The following is a 12,007-nucleotide window of genomic DNA, read 5'->3' on the forward strand; positions in this document are numbered from 1 at the left end:
TCATATTTTATACCTTTTTCCTGACTCAGGTCAATGTTTCTTCTCATTGTGTTGACTCCAGAAGGCCCAGAACATAAGATTAGTTATATCACTTGTGCAGCACCCAAAAAAGTGCTAGCCAGTACAAGAGGGAAAGCGAACCTTTACCATCTGTGCTCCATACTGTGTCTTTCAGTTCTATTTTCCCCAAATAGTCACTGTCTTTTTTCATTAAGTACACAAAAAATGTTTTAGCAATCTTTTCACATAGCTCAGCTCTAACAACTCCCTAATCCAGTATTTACCTTGTTCCCTCTTGTCAGAAAGCCCACAAACTGTTATGTTTTCTCTTATTCTGGGGGTGCTGCCCATTCATAATGGAAGCCTGGCCCTTAATGAGAGTGTGCAGTCCATCCTCAGCCTCTCACATCCTGTCTGGATTTTCCTTCAGAGGCTTTTCCTCTCCCTCTTCCCTGAGCCACCAGAATCTTCAGGTCTCACCTCTCCGGTTAGAACCTACTCTGGTATATATTATTCACATATGTGTGTTCTCAATCAGGTCCAACTCTTTGTGACCCCATGGACAGTAAGCCCACCAGGGTCCTCCATCCATGGAATTCTCCAGGCAAGAATACTGGAAGTGTGAAGTGAAAGTCACTCAGACATGTCTGACTCTTTGCGACCCCATGGACTGTATATACAGTCCATGGAATTCTCCAGGCCAGAATACTGGACTACTGGAGTAGGTAGTGGAGAAGGCAAGGGCACCCCACTCCAGTACTCTTGCCTGGAAAATCCCATGGACGGAGGATCCTGGAGGGCTGCAGTCCATGGGGTCGCTGAGGGTCGGACACGACTGAGCGACTTCACTTTCACTTTTCACTTTCATGCATTGGAGAAGGAAGTAGCAACCCACTCCAGTGTTCTTGCCTGGAGAATCCCAGGGACGGGGGAGCCTGGTGGGCTGCCGTCTCTGGGGTTGCACAGAGCCGGACACGACTGAAGTGACTCAGCAGCAGCAGCAGCAGGAGTGGGTAGCCTTTCCCTTCTCCAGGGCATCTTCCCAACCCAGGGCTCAAACCTGGGTCTCTTGCATCTCCTGCATTGGCAGGCAGATTCTTTACCATTGCACCACCTGTAGACCCCTTGTATTATTCACAGTGAGGCGCAAATTTCAGAGTTTCAGAGTCTCTCTGTTGCTGCTGGAAGCAGACTGTGTGCCTGACAGCACAGGGGAAGGGCCTACCAGACCACAAGTTATCATAAGCTGTTTCCCATTCTGTTCTCCTTTAGTTAAAATAATTAGAACCTCATCAGTAATGTTGAGACCACCCCACTCATTATGCAAGGGGGTCAGTACTGAAACCCCCAAAGGACTCTTTTATAGGGTCCCACATAGTGGACCAAAGAAAAGAAATTGCTAGAGCCACTCATTTTTTTAGAGGTTGTGAGTAACTTGGGAGTCCTAATGGTATGTCACTTTAAACCCTAAATTAGCAGTTTGTCATATAGAATGGCTTCCTAAATTCGGTTTAAGACATTCATATCCTATCTGGTAGAGTCTTCTTCTGGTATTGCTGGTCATTTCCTTGTCCTCAAAGTTCAGAAAGGAGTGAAGAACAGAGTCCATTTTAAAGCCTCCCGAACCATAGCTAGCCTGAGCCTCCTGCTGCTACTGCTGCTAAGTCACTTCAGTCGTGGCCGACTCTGTGTGACCCCATAGACGGCAGCCCACCAGGCTTCCCTGTCCCTGGGATTCTCCAGGCAAGAACACTGGAGTGGGTTGCCATTTCCTTCTCCAATGCATGAAAGTGAAAAGTGAAAGTGAAGTTGCTCAGTCGTGTCTGACCCTCAGCGACCCCATGGACTGCAGCCTACCAGGCTCCTCCATCCATGGGATTTTCCAGGCAAGAGTACTGGAGTGGGGTGCCATTGCCTTCTCCAGAGCCTCCTGGTTCGGCTTAAAATAATGATGCCATTTCAGCCATGGCAAGGGACTCCCAGGTTTTTGGAATCATGACACAGCTTTAGTTTTCCCCCAAGCATCTGAGCTCATATCACCAGGTTTTTCATCTCTTCCCAATATTTAAGATATTAAAGAACTCCAGTTATCAATTTAAAGCATAGCAGGCACATGGGCTCTGATGACTTCTGCAGGTGGTATGGGCTATATGAGAGAAGCTAGTTTTGATCTTAAACTGTCATCTGGATTCTGAGTCAATCCAGGAAAGTAGTAAAAATTAGTAATGTATATTATGTCTCTTATTACATGTGTTTTTCATTATTCGGTCATCTGTGTGTGTGTGTGTGTGTGTGTGTGTGTGTGCATGCACACACACATACAATCTTTCAGTTTTTCTAAAAGAGAGGGCCCATGGTTCCAAAAGGAAATGACTAGTGCGGTACCTTGGAATCGGAACCGTATCACATGTTCTGAACGTAATAACTCCAAATACATTAGCAGCTTGTCTTTCTTCCATTGCCTACTTTTTAGAAAAGAAAACACCTGGATAGGGAAACGTTGGCTAACTTACAGGCAATCAGATTTAATTCTCTAAAGATAAGTAAATGATTTGATAACCATTACAGAATAGCGGGAGTTGTAAAATTGGAGTTAAAATTCCATAGCAATGGTCTTAAAAAATAAGTAGGGTTAGTTAATATCCAGCAGCAACTGACTGCTCTTCATCACTAGTAAGGCTGGGAAAGAAGGAAATTAGCTTTAACCGTAATCAAAGAGACTTATAAGACTTATAGTGGGAAATTTACCATCAGTGGAGACTATTTTAGAAATTGAAATAATCAGCCAATAAAAGTGGAAGAATGATGTCTTCCATTAGCTTTAAAATAGGATATATGATCTGCTCAAGGCACTTAAAGTTGATAGCTTATTAGATTTAATGGTTTTTAACCTTTAGGGGGTGATAGACCTCATTAAGAATCTGATGTAACCCCCCTCTCCAGAAAAATGCTCACACAAATAAAACTTCACATGTAATTTCAGGAAACTTATGGACTCTGAAGTCTTTGCATTAGACCCTATTTTAAGATACCCTGGATTAGGTGATCCCTGTAAATCTTTTCCTGCCTCGTAAGAGACAAACTCCATAGTTCAGTTTTCCCAAACATAAATGGAATCTGAGGATCAAATGTCAAACTTTGGATTTTCTTCCTCTGGATTTATAATACTTGGCATACATGGTATAGTAGTAAAAATTAAATAAAAAATAAAAAGATAAAAAAAAAATAAAAATAAAAAAAAAATAAAAAGATAATGAAATAGAAAGAATTCTACTTTTAAATTCAATTCTTTGTCCTAGAGAAGCCAAATGTTTAATTTAAAACTCACTGGTTGGCTGTGTATCATCTTCATGAAAAGGCAGTGTAGGACTAGGCCTTCGCCAGCATTCTCCCTGATCCCCACACCCAGCTTTGGATTCATGGTTGAAAATGCAAACTGAGATGCCACGTTGACTTTCCAGCCTTCTTCTGACTGTATTGCTGTGACTGTTCAGCTGGACTTGAAAGATGTTATCTATTTATAATTCTTCCATCAGTTTTATGCCAAGTTTCATTGACTACAAGTTGGAAAAAACCACCCAGAATTACAAATCAGGGGATAAATTATTATAGCCTTCACTGTATTTTTATGTTCCTAATTTCTAACCCTTAAATGCATAGTTGGGAATATCTTAATGAAATTAGAAATATTACTGAACCAAGCAGTCTTGGCCAACGCCCCCTTACGATTCACCTGATATGGTGGTCCATTTGACAAATTACTCTTCCCACTGTTAAAAGAGAAGGAGAGGACGTACGTATTCTTCCCCCTACACCCACTCCCCACCCTCTGCATCTGGAATCTCCTCCTGTTCCAGTTGCTGCGGTCATGGTGATACACTGCATAGAAAGCATGCAAGACATACGATGTCTGTGAATGGGTAACCTGCAGTATTAATTCTGACAGTGCCTCCAGCGCTTACTGAGTCAGTGAAGGTGGTTTGGAAACCAGAATTGAGGAGAGGACAGCCCATCCCGGCCCTGTAACTCTGATTAGTGACTGATGAATTCTCTCTGTACCCTTGAAAGCGTGTTGACAGTTCACACCTTGGAGTTCATGATGTCTTCCTGGGATTGACGCTTATTGCGGAATCTCACCTTCTGTTGAATATTTATTCCTTGTGTGTATTCCTCTCTGCAGAGAATGTGATCAACGGGCAAGATTACGAAGTGATGATGCAGATTGACTGTCAGGTGATGGACACCAGAATCCTCCACATCAAAAGCTCGTCAGTTCCTCCTTACCTCCGGGATCAGCAGAGGAATCAAACCAACACCTTCTTTGGTTCCCCTCCAGCAGCCCCAGAGGCAGCCCATGTTGTCAGCACCATCCCTGAGTCATTACAATAGTACCCTGGGGCTACACTGGAAAACTAAGAATGGGACCCTGCCAGACTGGTGAGCGGGTGAGAGAAATGTTTCTTTTTGCCTCGGTGGCAAGCAGAGAACTGTCTCATAATAGAGTTCAAGAGATAGAAGAGGAAAAAACGACGCTGCTCTATTTCTCACCATCTGCCTATCCACTTGCAGAGCACTGAAGCTCAGGCACAAGGCAAGCAGCAGTTCTCCAGGGGCATAGGTGGCCCTGCATTCTTCACCGCTGCCTGGTGGAGATTTTTTTTTTCCCTTGTACTTTTCTGAATTACTTTTCCCTTTGTGTTTGTTTTGTGTTTAAATTGTCATATTCTTTCAAATAAGACCCGCTTCCCCTCTCTGCCATTTCGCTTATAGGTACCGTACTTTCATTTAACAGCACACAGATGTTTCCACTGATTAGATCTTTCATCAACTTAATGCAAACCAATTGTGGATGTATGCTTATTGGAAAGCAAATGTCAGAACTAGCAGAGCCAAAAGCATCCCCAAGAGAGGCAAACCCTTTGGAGTGTTAGGTAAAAGGAAAAATCCTCCAGTGGCAAAGTTTATCTTGGGATTTGTGGTTCACACCTGAAACGGCACGAGAACAACTGTATTGGGCGGGGAGGGTAGTGAATTTGAGATAATGAAATGGAAGAGACGGGGGGGGGGGCATCTTTTTGAAAGAGGAGATAGCTCCATTAATACATATATTTAAAACACTGAAAGTTTGATGAGACTGCAGTTTAATTAAAGCCATTTATTCTGAGGACCATGGGCCACTAAGAGTTAGCTCACATAAGTATTTATGTCTTTGCTTATCTGATTCAGATCCTCAGAGACCACAGAACAAGTCCTTCACTTTATTGTGAATCTCCACACACTACACACCTTCTAATATGATACCCAGTTCAGGTAAGGAGCATGTAGGTGACTTTAGATTTAAACAAACAGAAGTTATTTCTCTTGAGCATTGACAGGTATTTACTCCTTTAAGACTATGCAGACAGGCAAATTAGATTCCTACTGGTGGAGTGCATCCCATAATATGGCAGTAATTTTCAGTTCTCCAGTGAAAAGGCAGTGAAGGAATTTAGTTCTTTTTTGTCCTCCCTTATTAAAGCAAAAACAAAACAGAAAAATATCTTACTTTGGTCACTTGTACTTTACTTTCTTCTCCTCTGTGATTTCTACCTTTAGCTCCAAAAATGGGTCTTTGACCCTCTCCTCCTCTGAAACTTTTCAGTTTCTCAGCAGAATGCATTCTGCAAACACCGCTTCTTATCCTAATTGACTTGCTTTGGTGAGATTTCTTCCCTTCCATTCCACACTGTATCAGTCTCTTCCTCCCTGCAAGAAAAGAACAGAGAAAATATATCAACTCCTCAAGGATTTACAGGTAGCCAGTTAGTTTTCTGCCTGTGAAATTAGCATGGTTCCTAAATGATTCTGAAGACGCGCCCACCAGCACTTCTGTCTGGGCAGTGATGCTTCTCTAAGTCAGTTAGATGCTTTTGGAGGAAATCAGTTTAACTCTTGTGAGGGGAAGTAGGGGGCTCTGTTGCTCTGTTCCTCGGGAATCTGGAGTTTGAGAAGTGTCAGTAGCCTCCTTTTCTGTATGCACAAACCGTTTTAAATCAGGGCAGCACTCCACTCTGATTTGCCTGTCCTGGGCAATTTTAGACAAGAGCCACTTCCCCAGGGGGCCACTCTTCCTTCTACTGGGCACCAAGAAATAGAAGGCAAGCGCCTAGAAGACCTTTAGGCTGCAGGCCAGTCTTCTCCTGGAATGTCTTCTCCCGGCCCTGATCCTTCCCATTCTGTCCTGTGTATTATTCCAAACAAGAGGCTGCTGCCATGGCTAGTAGTTAGTGGCGACACCGTCATTCCCAAGCTGCCAGTCTTCCCCTGGAACTGAGGTAGTCATTACAGTGGATACACATACAAGTGTGCGTGGAGTGATTATAGACGGTACTTCCTTCCTGTCCTTTGCACTGAATCACGCAAGAGCGAACCATCACGTGGAGTTCTTGGTTTTAGCACTCGTTTTTACTCTTCCCCTTCATTCCCAGCTTTTCCTGCGCTCATTTTACCAAGTGGCCAGACTGAAGACTTACGTGTTGTGTCACCTGAATGCCTCTCTTTCAGGTGGGTTAAGTGTGGATTAAGAGTACCTGTGAAGTGACCATGAAAAGCAGTCTGGGAGCCTTGCCTACTTTCACTCACCGACCTTTCTGCTCCTTGTCATGACCTATTCTGGAATTGATCTTTTTGAGAGGTGGGAACAGGATTTTCCTCAGGGTAAAGTTTCAGGAAATGAGTGAAAGGCAACTGACAAGGACAAAGAAATATTATATTTTTTAAACTGCTGTCACGGCTACTGCTAATCCCTGGGCATAATGGTATTTTTATTTTAATGCCTGTACGCTAGCTCAAGGTCCTTTAGGAAATGGAAAGTTGCTGTGCCTGATGAATAAATTAAGCTGTTTTTTCCCTTAATTGTTGTGGTGAGATTGCCTTTGGGGGATGGCAGCCAGGAATTATGGCAGATATGTGGGTGTATATTTATTTAATTTTTTAATTTATTAAGTCTTTAAGTGGTATTTTGCAAGTTTGGGAGACTATTAGATAGGGTCAGGGAGAGGTCAAGTCCACCTGTTACTAGATGGCTGTGCCCTTTGGGGCACTGGTACTACTACTTTCTTGGGAAGTGATGGTGAAGACTTCTGGGTATGTTTTTCCCACCTGGTTGCGACTTTTTAAGGCTTCATGGAAGTAGACGTTCCCTTGTGCTACCTACTGAGTCAGATGTCAGGAGCTGCTTCCCCGGGGGGGTTAACTCACTCAGCAGAACAGGGACGCAGCTCCATTAGGACCATAGTGTGAAATGTCTCTTTCTAAAGTTAGGGTTTGTGAGAGGATCATCTTGAAAGAAATATATTGCTTGCCATCCTTGTAGTTTATGTTATTGGGTAGTGTTTGTCGTTTCACAAGTAAGAAATTCCCTGTGATTACGAAAGCTCAGAGCATCTTCTAATTTAAAAAAAGAAAAAAAAATGACTACAGGCTTCAGAACAAAGCTGGCATTGCTTTGCCTTCTCTTGTTAGCAAGAAGTAGACACAGAGGTATTTGAAAGCAGCAATGTTACATGAGTCATTCCTGAGTGTTCTGAATAAACATTACTTAGAAACAGACAAGAAATTTGGGATTCAAACTGATTTTTCTAGCATTTTTAAAGAGACACTGTCCCGATTAAACTTTCCTGGCTTGAATCTGCCTCTCCTACTGGGGAATGAACCCCCAGTAGTCACAGCAGTGACACTCTGATAAGACCCTGCTGCTGTGGCATCTGGAGTGATTAAAGCTGGAGAACTCTCAAGCTGTTTGCAGCTTTTGTACTATTTTCTGATTCTCACTATTTTACTAACCTCAGGTGGTGAAACTTGACAATCAGAGAGAAAAACTTGTAATTATATTTGACTTTCTAACACATTGCCAAGTTTCAGAGTAGCTTCCCCTGTCAACTATTAAAAGTAACCACTTTTACTGAAGAGCCAGAGTTAGAGTCCATGCCCCCTTCAGTCTGACCTCATGGGAATTTTCCACCATGAAAGCCCTCTTTCCACTGCACACTGCTGGGCCAGCTCAGCTTCCTTCCTCAGAGTCCTAGGGCCCAGCTTCAAATGAGACCTTGCATACTACCCTATTGGCCGTTTTCATACAAATTAACCTCTCAAATAAGATAGCTTAATGCCAAAATTGATAGACATTTTTGACCCTCTACAGACCCCTCATTCTTTGCCAAATGCTACTTCTGTTAGTCTTGAGTCATTTTAATTTACAGAAATTAGGATCTTCGCTGCTAATATGAATACTAATTATAACTTTTACCTTAAAAGCAGAATAAAGCTTAAAGAGATAAAATGAAGTACAAGAAATTTTTATTCTTACACCTAATAATATTTGGGAGGGAGCAATTCCTATTTCCCCTCACCCCTAGAGGTTGAGATTAATTTTTAATTTTCTAGGAAATAGAACATTGGACTACCACCCAAAACGTTGCCAGAGTCCAGATGGAACTATGCACATTAAAAAAAAAAAAAAAAAAAACACTTTTCTCTTACCTGAAAAAAGAGTCTATTCTGTTAACTTATATTTTTAATGACTAAACTTAAAATAAATTTTATTTTGGACAAGACTAGGACTTTTCACAGTTAATTCTAATATCTGTGTGTTAGTATCTGTCAGGTTTTCTGTCAGAACTTATGGAAAGAAGGATGACAAAGGTGTCTTGATCAGGAAACTTGTCCTGTGTGTGAATCAGGGCATGGCTAGTCACTGTCAAATAGTGGGCACCATACCCAACATAGTGGTTTGCTACCTTGAAGCCTTAGAGCTTTAGCACAGTAAAAGACTTTTCATTATATTAAATAGAGAGCCAAGGAGTAAATAAATCATAGTTCATCGTTTCCAAGGTCAGCAGACAGCACACTCTCTTGCTGCTTGCCCCAGTGATGTTGCTGACCATTGGTCAACAAGCACACCAGGCGGCGTGGCGTCTTGCCCAGCAGGGTCATCTCAGACAGTGTGGTGGGTTGACTTTCGCAACAGATGTATATTGGACCCTTTTAACTCACACTCAGCCCTCACTTCTAGGTCAGCCGTCTTCATGAGGGATGGTGGGGGAATAGAACTTTAGATGGAAACTGCTCTGTACTACTGGCCTGAGATGCTAGTCACTTGTCATCACACTGGCAGTATGGTTAGTCTGAGACCGATAGCGCTTCTCCCGCGGGGCCATCAGAACCCGATAGAGAGCGTCAGAGATGTCGTTTCACCAGGACTTTCTTTCTAAGGTTGTATCTGTGCTCAGTTAAGAATGGGTAAAAATGTGGAGGAAAGATGTACCATTTTCTCCCTTAAATTTTTTGTTTTGTTTTCAACACATAAAGAAACAATGACAGCAGACTATGATATGCTTTTAAGCAAGTCTTTATAATGCAATACTTGTTCTTTGTCTAAAATTCAAATAAAGAATTTTTAAACTTGTTTGGTTTTGTTCTGTATGTAGAAAGAGAGAAAAAAAAAAAGACCCAAAATGAATCTGCAGTGTTAAGTGATTAATAATGACAAGGGAAGCCTGACATGGTTTTGTGGCTTGTTACTATTTAGATGAAACAATTGAGCTCTTTTCCACTCTTATTCCCAACCTGGTTAAGTAAAAGTTTCCTTTATTGTGTCCAGATATTTAAACTACAGTCTTACTAAGGGGAAAAACAATTGCCTAAAAACTCATCCTTTGACATTCTACATTAGGAAACCAAGTTACTCAGTCACACCAAAGACCTCTTTTTAGCTTGGAATGACATGTCCATGAAGCTGGTCTCTGCAGACTGACAGCACAGAATCCATCTGGGAACAATCAGTGTAGGCATTTACTGAGGACCCAGGGTATACCTCAGACACTGCTCTATGTTCTCTACCTTTTATCTTTTCTCAATCCTCCCTACTACTCATTTCCTACAGTGGGCACCTAACTGGTAAGCAGCAGACCCAGTATTTGGGCCCAAGCAGTTTAACTCAGTGCATGGATTCTTATTTGCTCCATTGCTCCCCCTCCTGAGGCATAGATGGAGCATAGGTACCTGCCCTAAAGGAGCCTGTGGGGCCAGGTACACAAATATACAAAATTACAGTCACAACAGGGTTCTCTTAGAGGCAAAAATGTTTCTTTCCTAAGATACCTTATCAGGCTTCTTTGGAAAGTAACACCTCAAATCCCCTCTTCTACAGAGAAGGTCAGCACACGTTGGAGGGTAGGGGCCTGGGCAGCAGAAGAATGAAAGCTATAGGACTTGGTCTCTGGATTCTGGAGCTTCTCAGGGACTCATGAGAAGATTCCCTGGTCACAGGAGGGCAAAAAGACTTCACACTGCTCAATGTGCTAAAATGTGAATCCTCTTCGTTGTCTCAAATATTCAGTGAGCCTGTTGCACACACACCTTTGAATCAGTGTTGTTTGAGGGAGTGAAAGAATGGAAATAGGATGTAATGTGGTCTGACTGGTGCTGAAGAAAAGCTTGCAGACAGTAAAGCAAGATAATTCATAAATGGAAGAGTCGATGAAGCAGCAGAAGTGACCAGGGAAATATCACCCCCCATACCCTGGCCCTCACAGGACCCCACCACCAAATCACTGTGGGATTATCCCTCCAGGACTTCCCACTGTATGTGGGATAGTGTTCAGGCCAATTTTGGGGTCTCAAAGGATAACCACAGCTGACATTTGGATTACACAATACATGGTGCCTGAAATAGAGGGCGCTTCTAGCACATACTCTGCAATTTATCAAACTAGTCCTTTTTCGTTAGAAATTTAAACCACTTCCAATGTTTTGCTAACCATAGGAAATCTATAGTGTATTATTCACTCCATCACATTCACTCCATCACATTTGGTGTGATCTCCACAATTGCCTGAAGACAGTGCTTCCCTTAGCTGGCTTCATGATGATGGTTGATACATATAGAAGACTTAACTTGTAGTAGAGATTGTGCTAGGCATTTGGAAGCATTAGTTCACTAAACTTCACAGCAGCCTTATGAAGTAGTTTATCCACAATACAGATGAAAAAGTGGGCAAAAAAGGAACTTGCCTAAGAACTCACAACTAGCACATACCAGAGCTAGGATTTGAAATTATGTCTCAGTTCAGTTCAGTCCATCCAACCATCTCATCCTCTGTCGTCCCCTTCTCCTCCTGCCTTCAATCTTTCCCAGCATCAGGGTCTTTTCAAATGAGTCAGCTGTTCGCATGAGGTGGCCAAAGTGTTGGAGTTTCAGCTTCAGCATAAATCCTTCCAATGAATATTCAGAACTAATCTCCTTTAGGATGGACTGGTTGGATCTCCTTGCTGTCCAAGGGACTCTAAAGAGTCTTCTCCAACACCACAGTTCAAAAGCATCAATTCTTTGGTGCTCAGCTTTCTTTATAGTCCAAGTCTCACATCCATACATGACTACAGGAAAAACCATAGCCTTGACTAGACGGACCTTTGTGGGCAAAGTAATGTCTCTGCTTTTTAATATCCTGTCTAGGTTGGTATAATTTTTCTTCCAAGGATTAAGCATCTTTTAATTTCATGGCAGTAGCCACCATCTGCAGTGATTTTGGAGCCCCAAAAAATAAAGTCTGACACTGTTTCCACGGTTTCCCCATCTATTTCCCATGAAGTGATGGGACCGGATGCCATGATCTTCGTTTTCTGAATGTTAAGCTTTAAGTCAACTTTTTCACTCTCCTCTTTCACTTTCATCAAGACTGTTTAGTTCTTCACTTTCTGCCATAAGGGGGATGTCATCTGCATATCTGAGGTTATTGGTATTTCTCCCGGCAATCTTGATTCCAGCTTGTGCTTCCTCCAGCCCAGGGTTTCTCATGATGTACTCTGCATAGAAGTTAAATAAGCAGGGTGACAATATACAGCCTTGATGTACTCCTTTTCCTATTTGGAACCAGTCTGTTCTTCCACGTCCAGTTCTAACTTTTGCTTCCTGACCTTATCTGCATACAGATTTCTCAAGAGGCAGGTCAGGTGGTCTGGTATTCCC

At 42.4% G+C, this 12,007-nt stretch overlaps 1 protein-coding gene across 1 annotated transcript in view; it reads left to right on the forward strand.

The window, feature by feature from the left end:
- ATF6 (activating transcription factor 6) overlaps positions 1-9,445 on the forward strand; it is a 246,416-nt gene extending 236,971 nt beyond the window's left edge. The window contains exon 16 of the mRNA XM_069546978.2: positions 4,181-9,445. Coding sequence (XP_069403079.2) covers positions 4,181-4,389 — 209 coding nt within the window. The 3' untranslated portion in view covers positions 4,390-9,445. The remainder of the gene's footprint in view (positions 1-4,180) is intronic.
- The last annotated feature ends 2,562 nt before the right edge of the window (positions 9,446-12,007 follow it).

Source organism: Ovis canadensis, chromosome 1 (assembly GCF_042477335.2).
Source record: "Ovis canadensis isolate MfBH-ARS-UI-01 breed Bighorn chromosome 1, ARS-UI_OviCan_v2, whole genome shotgun sequence".
NCBI lineage: Eukaryota > Metazoa > Chordata > Mammalia > Artiodactyla > Bovidae > Ovis > Ovis canadensis.